The 13,532-nt window shown below is 40.1% G+C and overlaps 2 protein-coding genes across 3 annotated transcripts in view; one reads left to right on the forward strand and one right to left on the reverse strand.

Annotated features, from left to right (window-relative positions):
* Positions 1 to 13,532, forward strand: part of HOOK3 (hook microtubule tethering protein 3) — a 945,081-nt gene that overhangs the window by 684,515 nt on the left and 247,034 nt on the right. The window lies entirely within an intron of this gene.
* The window catches only part of IDUA (alpha-L-iduronidase), a 46,174-nt gene that overhangs the window by 5,129 nt on the left and 27,513 nt on the right, over positions 1 to 13,532 (reverse strand). For both annotated transcript variants that reach the window (XM_050987050.1, XM_030236758.2), the window contains 10 exons: positions 8,487 to 8,569; positions 7,794 to 7,901; positions 7,047 to 7,142; positions 6,285 to 6,487; positions 5,681 to 5,860; positions 3,735 to 3,951; positions 2,934 to 3,149; positions 2,204 to 2,325; positions 832 to 957; positions 168 to 244 (listed from right to left, as the gene is read on the reverse strand). In XM_050987050.1, the coding sequence (XP_050843007.1) occupies positions 168 to 244; positions 832 to 957; positions 2,204 to 2,325; positions 2,934 to 3,149; positions 3,735 to 3,951; positions 5,681 to 5,860; positions 6,285 to 6,487; positions 7,047 to 7,142; positions 7,794 to 7,901; positions 8,487 to 8,569 (1,428 nt within the window). The remainder of the gene's footprint in view (positions 1 to 167; positions 245 to 831; positions 958 to 2,203; positions 2,326 to 2,933; positions 3,150 to 3,734; positions 3,952 to 5,680; positions 5,861 to 6,284; positions 6,488 to 7,046; positions 7,143 to 7,793; positions 7,902 to 8,486; positions 8,570 to 13,532) is intronic.

Consider the following 13,532-nt stretch of genomic DNA (forward strand, 5'->3'; position numbering starts at 1 on the left):
CACACAGGTTCTACGGTTCATTTTTTCAGACAAATGCACTGTATCATCTATCAAGAAGCAACAATTCATTAATTTTAGAACTTGTTTTACTCTGTAGGGCTTGTGGAAACTTAGGGAGTAGTATGTTGGTAACTCATTTGTATCGATTTTATTTTGAAGCTACTTACTTTGACTTAACACAGCTGTCATCCCACAGCACAATGACCTGCCCCTTTGTGAGAGGGATCAAACGAACACCAGTCACCTGTCCAAAGAAACAAGCCCATGTAAAAAAAACTGTACAAACCGATCAAATTTCTGTGTTCATCCTTCCTTACTAATTATTTCCTTTGATTTTTTTCCATTGAGATCAGGTGTAAAAGCAAAATTCTAGGGTCTGTAGCTTTTCGCAGCCCGTCTCCCACTCGTCAACCTTGCAGAGGACCTTCAGAGTCTCTGGGGACCACTATGAACATGGGTGAGACTGAATGAGCAGATACAGATGTCTAATATGGCAGCCATGATTCCATTTTAGCTTTAGCTGTCAATTAACTTGTCAATCCTTGTACCATACCATGTGATTTTTAAAGAGATACCGCACTTTTCAGTACTGTTTTACTAATTTCCCACCATGGGAATTTCCATTCACCTTACTGATGGCTCCTATCACTCACTATGTAATACGTTATCTTGAATTATATCTTTGAGAGCCTTCTCATCAAAAGAAAGAATTCTTTATTTACTAATTCTTACACTTTTAACAATACATTAACTCAAATGGTCTTTTTCTAAGATTTAAGGCAGGAAGTAGTTTCAGTTTTGATGTATCTAATGGTAGAATATAACACATACTTGATCAGGAGCTGATCTGGGTCTTGCACAGATGTGGATAAGAAAGACTGAGGGAACAGGAAAGTCTTGCTTCAGTGTCAGGATGCCAGCTTCAGGAAATGGGAATGGACCTGTTACCAGTGGGTCCTGCAGAGCCAAAGAGTAGTGTTGTGAAAAATCTTTCATTACAGCGCCTAAAGACCAACTGTTAAACTAGTGTAAAGTGCTTGTGTATCTACTTTAGGACTCTAAATTTCCAGTACAGTTGGTACTGCTAATGCTTACAGGCATCAAAGTTCTCCACACTGGGAGACTCTATACTCACCTTTTTTCCAGCTCTTCAGGAAACAGAGGGTTTGTCTATCTCACAGATTGGGTTGATCACAAATGCTCTTAGGCACAACCTGTCACTTCTGTAACATCCGATGGACGCCTTTCAGGCTAGAGGTCTTTACAAACCATGGCCCCATCTCTTCCAAGCATGCAGAGCAAGCTACTGCTAGCTACAACAGCTACACAGCTGGTCTCTGGGGATGAGGCTGTACCAGATAGCCAAGAGCATCTAAAATCTTGCTGCTGCCCTTTTTAAGGAAGAGATGATGTCTCCTACAATATCCCACAGGCTTTAGCAACAGTCAGTTGTGATGACTGGGAGGAAAAGACACAGTACTGTACACCAGTCAGAAAGCAAATACTGTCTGTGGGCCTTGAAGGGGCTGAAGATGAGCTCTCTTTTTAACCTGGGAGTCCGAATGCCTTGAGGAAACTATGGGAGGGGGAGCTGAAGTGACAGGCTGCTCTCATATGCTCATAGACAGTAAGTAATCTCCTCATGGCTTTCAACCATAAGGAGGAGAGGACTTCTAAGAGAAGACTGACTCCTTAATTATCTCTATGGTGCATTCAACACTAGTGAGGACGAGGGAAAACTGTCAGTCTCCCTGTGAGCTCCTCAGTTTTCTGAACTTGCACTGGGCAGTTTTCACCTCAGGGAGGTGTTTGTTTTCTATTATTAAGGGGGCAAATTTCAACTTTCTAATGCAGCAATTTGGCCATTCTGTAATATACACAGGGCCATGTGACTTACTTGGGGAGATGGAACAGAAAGAGTCTCAAAGCCCACTGAGCATTCAGAGAGAAGGCAGAACTTCCCCAAGAGCAACTGTGCCTCCTTATTTTATAGGTAGGCCCAGAGTGAAGGGATTGTGTAACAAAGACAAGGGCATAAGCTGTGCATGAGCTACACTTTTCTGCAGGACTGTAAGTGAATTTTTGTGTGTATATGAAAAGTGAATGACTGTGGGCTAAGGAAATTTTTGTTAGAGGCCTGGTTTGTTGTCGTTTTCACAAGCACTTTATCCATACAACACTTCAAGCAAACAGATAATTATACCTCGGCATTCCTTATTTGCTGGAACTGTTCTGGACAAGGAAAGTCAGGGCTTCCTAGGTTCTTCCACTTCAGATAGGGATTGGTTTGGTTGTTATCCATGTAATATGTCACATACACCATCTCTGTAGGAGATGAGACAAACAAAAGAAGTAAATTTTTTACTTGGATTTAAAGATTAACAAGAAAAAATTTAGCAGGTGTGGTGTAAGCATACCTTTTCAAAAGGGATTTCAGCACTTTGGAGCCTAACTTCCACTGGGAAGTCCTATGGCTAGCACTCTCATGAGGCTGTACAATTTACATTTGCCAAGTTTACCTTTCAAACTATTACTTCCACAACCAGAAACAAAATCCTCTTTTTGCATGCATTTGTTGGGTAACTGCATCAGCTGTGCAATTGTGTGTTCATGATGGCTGTCTTGGAGTCATCTCAGTAAGGGAATTGCTGCCTGGCAATATCCAGCCAAGTACACTGAGATCAGTAGTTTTCCAAAAAGGTAGCACTTGGCAGTTGCCATTAAAGGCAGCATCAAAGTAGGCATTAGGAATGAACCTTTCAAAGAAGGACAGCATTGTATCTCAGAAAATCCAGGAGTACACAAAAGATGACACAGAAAGCTAGAAAATTAAATTCACTCTTGCAATGAAAGGCAACTCAGTAGAAGTTTTCCAGCTGATATTCTGTCTTAAAGATCACTTAATATGAACTGTCTACACGATATTTGTTTACCTCTTTGTTTAGGGAAGTGGGTGGCATTCACTATGACAGTGCTGATGTTGGATGAAGTCCTGTTATCCTCACTTGAATACATCAGTACTGTAGCTTGCCAGCTGTCTGAGGGCTGTGTCTCACTTGGGGTGTGCACAGATGCCAGCACACCAACTGTGCTATTTTGAGCACTTTCATCTCCACCGATCTTCACTTCAGCAAAAATCTGCTTTTCTCCTTTAAAAAACAGACAACTGTAAGCATCACTGTTAGTCAGTCTTGTGTCAGAAGCTGCAGGGTCAAAGCATGCAAATAGACTGAGCCTAGGTGAGCTATGTTCTACCTTATTTTCCCAGTTACAGCCTTCAGTCAGATTTACTCCACAACAGAAGAGTATGTACATACTACAACAGTTCTTATGCTTAGCAGTTCAGCTAACAACATGCAAACAGGTGACAGTGAATGAAGTTCTCCCTGTAATATGCTGCAGGAGTCTTCCAGCTACAGTGATTTCTTAAAGACAGTTGCAGCCTGCTGGGATGTACCCCTTGCATCACAAGAGGGAAGTACAAAAAATGAGTAGCTGGTACACAGAAGGTTGGTACACAAAGCAGTAAGTTAAATCATACAGGTAACAGACTCACAGGAATTTCTTCTGAGCTATCAATCTGTCTGAGGAAATGAAGTTTCATTTTCTTAAAACATCTAGTAAACAGTGAGTAGGGGAACTCGTGCTTTTATGAATAGCAAGATCGCTGGAACTATCTTTCTTAGGCTAGAAGCTTCTAGGCGGGAGGGGTTATTATGTGCTCTTTACTATACCTAGCAGTGCTAGCAAGCCCATGGCAGTCAGCACTGGTTTCCGCACCATCTGGACGTGAGGTGGCTTTGTGTTGTTCATCTGAAAACGTGCTGTCAGAGTCCGCTGGGTGAAGTAATGGGGGTAGTAGCTCAAGAAGGCATTGTCATTACTCAGCAATGAGTAGTTGATGGTGCTGTTGGCTTTGGAGATGAGCAGGTTTTGGTGCTGGATGATTACCTGCAAAATCATAAAGAAAATGAACCTTCACCTTGGAGAAAAACCAACAAACATGCTGTAGTCCCTGTATTTTTTTTTTTAAATTTTTACAACATTCTGTAAAGAACTATCTCTCTGCCTTTTAGAAAAGACTGAAGAAAATAACTGTTTATCATAAGTCTTGGAAAAACTGTACTTTAGGTAATATATTAATGACTGTAAAATCTGAAGTACCTGCATAGTTTTGCCTGCATAGTAGTAAGTCTCTGAAATAATTAATACTAGAATTCTTCACAGGCAATGAACACAACTCTTTGTCTACTGCACTACAAATGATGCCTCTCTGTTTTGAATACTTAATTAGTAATCAGGATTTACCATTTGAATTGAATCTAAACGGTTCTCCAAACCTGGGTTACTTTGTACCCACTACATCAGTGAGCTGGTACCCACCACATCAGTGTCTGTGAGCTGGTCCTGTATGCTGTTTCTCAATTAGTCATTTTTCTCACTTGGTGCTAACTTGGAATTAATTCTCCTGGTGTTCCACTGGTTACTGCGCTGCTCTCCCAAAAAACATCCAAGTTCCCAAGTTCTCTACTTATTAGATTAAGTATTGAGTGCCTGAGTATCAGAATTAAGCAGAACTTCAGAAGCCTGACAACTGAACAGTCTCACAACTGTGTCTCTGAAGGAACACAGTGCTTCAGCTTCTATATAACCAGGTTAATTTTCCACTGGATGTGTCTTTCTTTCGCCCTTCATATCACCACATCATTATAAACACTGCAACTTTGTCTTGCAAACTCTCTGCAATGCAGTCAATGACTTGTTGCCTTAGCAAAGATGGCTTGTATATATGCAGTCTGAAGGAACTGGGAGCCTTTTTCTCCTCAGGAGCAGCTGATAAGATGCATCTTTTTTCTGGGTGACATACATGCTCCTGTGTTTGGGAATTATTCCTTTGCATAGGAGCATTTGGACTCTATGTGCTGTTTAAGGTAGCAGCTCACAAAGCACCAGGCCTGCAGTGGAAGTTACTGCTTTGTAGGGGAAGAATTGAGATTGCTCTGGGGCCAGGGTACAATTACTGCAGAGGCGGGGATGTTGAGCACTCTCTTCTCCTTCTGCTTTTCTGGTCAACATCAGTAATTATTAGCAGTAATTAATAAGATCATGTGTATAGCCAGTATCCCAAACCAAAGAATGGAGACTATGCTGAGAGCTCAAGGCTCTTCTTTATTATACCTGATGTCTCTTGATAACATAAAATTCGGAAGGAGCTGGGAAATAATTCTCACATATATGAGGTGACAGCCAGCAGTACTAACACCATAGCAGTAGCATTACATGGAGAGGGCATGTGTGGGAATAATCTTATCAGATGGATCTAACTGGGGGACTGATTACATTCTCAGTTCTCTAGCACTTCTCTGTCAAGTTCTCAGTTTGGTTCTGGGTTGGACTTCTTTTTTTCTTTAAGGAAAGATGAAGAAAACTAAAATTAAATTAAATTTACAAATTATATAAATTTGTAATTATATAGTCTACTAAAAAAAAATTTGTAATTATATAGTCTACTAAAACTAGACTATTCAGGGAAACCCCCACTGTACCAGCAGGGAGATCTCCTTTTTTAGGATCTATTAGTCTGAGTAGCTGCTTAAAAATTAACTGTTAAGTCTACTTTTTCAACTGCAAAAACACATCAGGGGACACTACTGTGCCGAAACTACCAATGTACTGTTACCTTTACAACCATAGCTGCATAGGTCACATCAGCTCGCCAAAGCTGTGGAATGGACCATCCTACCATTGGATCTGCTTCATCGTTATATATGGCAACAGAAGAAAAACTTGGAAACAGCTTCTGAATTTGTTGAACTGCTTCTACTTCTTGTTGCAAGATGTAGAGAGAATTCCCATCACCCTGCAACAATATTTTGTATCTGCTTAGTGATAATGAGAAAAAAGTGGTAAACATACAGCCACAACCTCAAGTCATAAACATAAAACATATTCTGAAAATATATTCCTTGGTCCACCAAGCTGCTGTGGACCAACAAAATTAGTATTGTTACTTCATCTGCCACAGCATGTGCTACTTGCAGGAGCTCCTCCTAGAATATAAAATGGAAAAGAAATAGACGAGTTGTTTCCCTTTGGAAATTAAGAAAAGACAAATCTGCTTTGAGTTAAAGTCTTGTAACTGAACGTCTTCAAAGTTTTGCAAGAATAGGTAGCCGTGCTTCCTGCTATAGGCTGCACACTCACCATCAATTTTGTAAATCAGAATAAAACATAACTTTGAGCTGATTGAAAAAAATGGCTTTAAACTGAAATCTTGGACTAACCTTCTTATGGAGAGAGATGTAATCCAGCCTTACACCAGTCTCCCCTGTGAAGAAGTTGGTCCCATTGTAGCAATGACTCAGAAGACTCCAGCAGATGGGTGACTTGGGTAAGGGATGGAAGGAATCCCCAGGCCCTCCAAATTTTAGAAAAGGACTGGCTGCTCTTAATCCTTCTGAACAAGCATCATAATAGTTGAGAAACCCTGAAGGCCAAGAAGATGAATATATCAAAGATGATAACTCAAAATAGAAACTGGATCTAAAACTACCAGGACATGTTATAACCCTGTTATTTGATTTATTTGCAAGGCCTCACAAATTGGGACTACCCTTTCCTATGCATTGACAACACAAGAAGACATCAAAACCTCACCTGCCTTTGCAAGGTTTTTCTAAAGGTCTTGCAAGAGCATGTTCCCAAAGCATGCAGCTTCAGTGAGGAGCTTTCCTCTTATTCCACCCTTCTCCCCCTTACTGCTACTAACTGTACTTTATATACAATTTATGAACTGCATCTTCTTAGCGCAACTCCTGTTTTGTTTTTCTGTGCCACAACCTCTGATACACAAGTAGGGAATAAAGTGTAACCAGTAACATGACCTTATCAAAACAGATTTGATGTATCAGTCACATTCCTTATCACTGCTGTCTACCTTACTTCTTTGTCAGTACAACTTATATCTCACTGTCATCCCTCTGCTCACCCCATATACATACCAGTCTCACTTCAACACACTCAGAAGAGCTCCAAAATATGCTCACCTTTTACTGTCATAGATACATTGTCAAAGTCATGGTGGTCTGGTTCATTCCACGTCTCAAAATTCCATTTAGCAACATGCTCCAATCCATACCTATCTGTAGGAGAGACCTCATTTATCACTGAGCTGCATATGCAGACAATACTATCAATAAATGACTTATACTGTCAATACTATCAGTTCAGGCTGCCGGTGAGGCTCAGCACACAGAACTATCACTAGATCATTTCCCTTATTATTTTTAATAATGAGGGAAATGTAATTTCTGAGTTTCAAAATGATCTCTCATTTTTGATGAAATGCAGCAATATTTGAAAAAGATGCGAGGTGAGAGGGAGACAACTTACAGCTTTGTTATTAGGGCACTCACCTACCCTTAATTCAGGTTGAGCCTTCTGCCTTGTTAGAAATATTTGAAGGTGGCATACGAGAAATGTTCAGGTTATCGTGCTCCAGTGAAAGCTGGTAGTTTACAACCACAACAATATAACAGGGTTAAAAGTCAGTCCTCTGAGGCAGGCCAAATGTGCTACCCAGAACACTCTATTAATTATGGATGTTGGCCACAGATCAGTAAAAAGAGGGGCTATTATCCCATGGTCTTCATGGTCTGTCCTGGCATGTTTGTTTTCTGGTTTTGTGTTGAAATCCAGGGTCTCAAAATTGATCACAATACACAGAACTTTTTGAAGTAGCTAGAAAGAATTACAACAGAACAAATAACAAGGCTTTTCTTTCTTTAACTTACCTATGTATCTCCTTGCCAGAACAGTAATTAAGTTTCTCCACTGCACTACATGTTCTTTATCTTCAAAATCTAAAAAATATCCTGATGGATTTCCCATCAATTCAAATCCTAAAAAAGACATAAGAAATTGGTCTCCTTTTTTTGTGAATGCTATCTCATTTTTATTAAAGAAGGATTATCATATCATCTGAAACTTGTTAATGAAGAAGCATCATTAAACGGGTTCTCTTCTTTTTCCACATGACCCCACCAGAAATATTTCAGATTTAAGGTTGTTTACTTGTTACTTGTCAGTGACTATAGTAGTCAAAGCTAACAGTTGTCAACATAAATTCAGGGCTCAGAGGAAACTTAAATCAGTGGATGTTTGCATAAATTTATGGGAAGTTATACCTGGTGTATCTGCTTCTCTGGCCGTTTCAGATATATGTCAATGGGTATAATATTCTCTTCAAGAGATCTCATTTACAAGTACAACCATCTGAAACACCTTCAAAGGCAATGTAAAACCAATTGTGTTATCTTAATTGCTATAATACCATTTTGCTCACAGTGGGACATGATGTAAAGGCAAACAGGTAGATGATGAATCTTTTATGAAAACCAGCTTTGGAAAAGCTTTCTAAGAATATTCTAATGATTGTACAATATGGATGAACAGACATACCAAGCTGTGCAGGCAGGGAGTCTTACCTGGAATCAGCTTATTTTCCCACAGCCGATCCATAAGGTTATCCAAGGCAGTAAAATCGTAGTTAATTTTGCCATTCACCACCCTGAAGAAAAAAGGCAATAAAACCACAAGTGTAAATATTATAGCAAAGATAGGACTTAGATTAGTAGATAATGAGTCAGATGGCTTCCTCGTCAATTTTGCGTAAGACTTGGGTTCTTGGAATTGTACACAAACTTCCTTCCTCTAAAGTAACAGGTATTCACCATAAGTAAGTCATGTCTCTTGACTAATCCATGCCCTCTACCTACTGCAGCAGCAAGAGAGCAATATAATATATGGGTCTGCTTGGTGAATTCTGTTTTTTCACAGAATATTAGATTTTTAACTCTATGTAAAATTTACATAGATTTTCTTTTTTTGCTTAGGCTGTTTATTCAGTTTACATTGGATTACCCATTGCTAGGCCAGCTCTTTTCACACTGCCTTATATGCAGTCTTTTTTAAAGTACTCCTAATCTGTAGTATATAATATAGATTACTTAGTAGCACTCATTAGGGATTTAGGTTCAGATGAAAAATAACTTTGTATCTTTCAAAGAATGCTGAATTTATGCATAAAATGTCTGTAATTTTTACCTCATTGTAAGCATTTGCTTAATATTTCTCCTGTACTCCCAGGATCTCAGGCTGTAAATCTTTCATCCAGCTTTGAATAAATGCATTCAACGACTTAGTACCCTGTGATGCATTCCTTTGTGTCAAGGAATCTTGCAGGAACACAGGTACCAAAACATGGACATGCAAATGGCCAGGAACACTGGAATTATTTTATCCAAGGGATGATTGCAATTTATACGTGATACACTAGAAGATTTGCTTTAAATTCCTGAAAGGCTTTTCTTGTCTGGCATCCAGTAGAAACAAATACAAGGCAGGTCAATTTCCCACAACTTCTTAACTTATGGCCTGATTTAACTGAAATCTGAAAGGGATGGAGAATTTTTGCCAGTATTAAGTGCCAAATAAGAATTAACAATGAACTTCTGTTGAGAACATTTTGTTAGTGTTACTTACTGCTACTTGGCCCAAGAAACAGCCTTGGCCTGGTGGCCAAGTTCTGGTCTCAGTATATCCTGAGCAAAAGGCTTTTTAAGCACCCTTGACGTAAGTCCAGCCCCAGTCACACAGCAGCACTGAGTGAAGCCTTGGCAACCCCTCTCAAAGCTGATTTCTCCAACCATGCCAGGGCACTACAACTAATTTTGCTGGTACAGTGCAGCCTGACCACTTCTCCTGAAGTTTTGCCTGCCCTTTACTCGGCACTTTGCCTTTGCTTGGGTGGAAAACTATACAAGGGAACTAGAGACGCAAGGCTGCCAGTATGATGGAAGGGGAAGAGACAATCACAGTTCTTAAAACTGATCAGTGCTAGCATAGATGACAACCAAACAGGATTAGGCATGAGAAGGGGGCCATCAGCAGATCTCTTAAATTAATGCTGGGATCTGTGCTCAGAGTGACAACTTGCTTCTTTCTGTACTTCTCTATGCATTTCTGAGCCTCTCTTATGGAGGGTCTTTGTGCTTTCTTCTCAAGGAAAAGTTTTAGTGAAGAATCTGTAATAGCAGTTCCAAATTCTCAGAGAATTAAAAAGGGCTGACAGAATTGCTTAGTGAATAAATAAGGGAACTGTGCAATATGAAGACAAATCTCTGACCATGACCTAGAAGAGGAAGACAAGGCAGACAAAGTAAGTGTAACATAGGCCATATCCACTATGCCAGCTCCACATGTTATGTAACAAAGCACACAATCTTAGCCCCAGCCTGGTCACATTCTTTTACCAAAGACCTGAAGTAGGTTTCTTCTTTTTAAAGTATGTCCCACCACCATGACAGATGGGCTGCCACTGATGGGCTTAGGGTTCCTGCCCAAGTCAAATGGTGCAGCAAATAGCAGAGAGAAAAGTATTTGCTTAGGTATACTTAAAAGTCTTTTAAAGTCACTCTTGAACTAAAGAACAGCCATTTGGAACCTGTTTTTGTTTTTTTGGGTTTTTTTTTTTTTTTTGCTTAGACAGAGGTTTTTTAAAAAAGTTCTATTCCAAAGTTCAAAGACAATTATTTTTTTTTGCTAAAACTAGCTCTGCTCCCTCAGATACATTAACTATTTCCAGTTGTACCCTGTGTTCTATTGAATAATCTGCTTACATGCACACAGTCAGTGTGCATAAGAATTATTAACTACACTCTCTTGTAAAAAGTTAATAATGCCATACAGATGAAAGCAAAGAAACTAGGGTCTTCCTGGCTTCAGTCAAAGGTCTACAGAGCATTATTTGAAAATATAACCATAAATAAGCATATAAAATATAACCATAAATAAAACCTTCTATTTTATGCCTCTACGCTTAAGATCCCAGGATCTGACTGCACCAATTTAGTAACACATTTAAAACAGAATTCCATTGCCAACTGAATAGTGAATTTATTCAGTGACTAAATAAGGGAACTTGGTACACAAGATCTTTTGTTATGCATGTAGGTGTAGAGGCATCTCTTATGATCTTTGGCTGACCTGTCACTTTATAAGAATCTCTTCTTCCTACCAAGTGAACCAGACAATATGTTCCCATTAATAAAATAATTACTTGACTGCAAGGATTGACACTTGCTCAGATTTTGACCTTATCCTTACTTATACTACATTCCTGATGTGAGATCAATGCATTTTTTTACAGCATATACAGTACCCCTAGAATCTGGGCTGCGTGGTTGCCTGCCACTAGTGGCTGGAAGCCATGCTGACTGTTGCACTTGAGGCACAGAAAACTGGCACCATTTACAAATGTTCTGCATGGAAAAGATTGGCTCAGCTGTCAGGCCCTTGCCAGGAGTGCACTGAAGACAGTTTTAAGACACTGAAGACCAGATCAAAACTGTTACAGGCACATGACAAGGTAAATCCATGGCAGACAATAAATCCATGGCCAAAGCTGTTCAAAGCATCTTTCTATTTCTAAACTGTTGGTGGAACATCACGTACCTATGATTGGGCTCTTGGTTGCAAGCTCACAGAATTTCATAATCTATTTCTTGCCTGCTCCTCTTCCAGTTTTTCTGTCATGGTTTCTAGACACCACTGCCCTCATTTACAAGCACTCAGAAGGTTATGTAGTCATCATTTCATCTGAGTGCTATGATTGTTCACTGATTGCTGTCAGGTATTTTGAATGTCAAGCAGCAATCACTGTCCTGTCTGTGCCTGGCTTTCAACTGTTCCTCAGATGGGATTTTTCCAGGAAGCTTGCCAGATAGACCTCCTTCATCTTCAGTCTTTATAAACAATTACACTAAAGCACATTTACTGGCATCCTGGCACCAATGCCCATAGAAGCACCAGGCCTGAGGCTGCTATATTCCAGAGACTGTTGCCTGATGGTGAGGAACCTTTCCAGTCTGTATCACGGTCTCAGTTCCACACCCATGGGCTGCCTCTTGGGAGCAACAATCATGCTGTGAATATGAAGAGCAGTGATGAGTACAGAGAGGTGTATGCAGGTTGTCACAAAATCTGGTTGCTCCCTTCCTTGGAAAGGTTTGCTTCATGGGCAATCCTTTGCTGATCCATCTTAACAGCTTTCCACTATGTCTTATTAGTGAAGTTTTTTCAAGCATGGAGGGAAATTCTTTTCAGATGCATAGGTAGCACTAGACAGCTTGCCAAAGTGTTGTAAGATACTCACGCTGTGCTTCTTATCCATGCTACTTTCAGCCTACTCTCATTCACAAACTTAATCTGTTGGGAAGGCAGCGGTAAGATAGCTTTAGCTGACATCTTCCGTCACAGAGAGATCTGCTTCAGCTAGCACAGTCGCAGTTACTACTCCTTAGCCTACAGCTCTTGCTTCCCTCTTGTGCCCAGCATCTGCACATTGTCTTCTGCCCTGCATTGATCCTGTCCAGAAATATAGCTGCATGCCCTGGAAAATATGTGCACACACAGACATTGGACTAAATATCTTATCTACAGAAAAGAGAGAACAAAAACCACAGGCAGGGAGTGTCTCCATTCAAAGTGATCTTCAGTCAAGTACTGAATTTCTTATAATATGTGAAGCTAACTTTATCAGACTTTATTGTAATGTGCTGAATTAAATCTCCTGGGATAGGAAGCCTTGCAGCTGACCTCTGTCAGTAGGTCATAGCCCGTTTAGGAATAAAAATGTACCATGTAGGGTAACCATCAACAGAGATACTCTGCTGAAGAAAGCCTACGATTAAGGATGGCTGGAAAATACCAAAATACTAGAATAGCACTCATCCTTATCCTGACATTCTCATTCAGCTAAGTGTGGTCTCCCTTTTGTGTTTCTGCTAAACTCAGCTACCACACACACCAAAAACTGACATAATCTGGCTTGCTTTCATTAGTATCTGAGAACCGCCTCTCTTTGGGCAGATTAGCCATAGTGGCTGGCTAACATCACTCCCACAGCAGCACAGCCTGCTGACATCCTCACTGGGAGCTTCTGCTTGGAAAGATTGCTCATCTAGCTGCAAATGTAGTCAAGAAGCAGGGACAGAAAACTGGCACAAGGGGTTAGCAGAGGAGAGATGCAACTCATACCTGTAAAATTTTTCTGTAAGCTATTGGCCAACCTCACACTTGGAAGGTGGGCTGCATGAAGGAGTCACCTAAAAAATCCCTTTCTCCATTGAAAGTTTTCTGTGTTACAATCTTAGAAAAGCAACAGTGCCGTCTAAGAGACCACTCTGCTATGGCAGTATCTAGTACTTCTGCTGAGATAATGATCATATTACATACCACATATTCATCTGATAAGGATCCTTAGCTGTGTGCTAGACAATCTTTGCCGACCCCTGTAAAGGGGCCCCTGCAATCATACACTCTTTTCCACAGTGTCCAGGTCCAGGATGCAGACCAATGGTAACACCATAACCATTGTTCTTTATGAGTGTATATATTCATGATAATTAAATTCCCCCTCTCAAGACTAAATGAAGTGAAACCATCTCTTGAATTAAGTGACTACTATAAGG

Source organism: Serinus canaria, chromosome Z (genome assembly GCF_022539315.1).
Source record: "Serinus canaria isolate serCan28SL12 chromosome Z, serCan2020, whole genome shotgun sequence".
Taxonomy (NCBI): Eukaryota; Metazoa; Chordata; class Aves; order Passeriformes; family Fringillidae; genus Serinus; species Serinus canaria.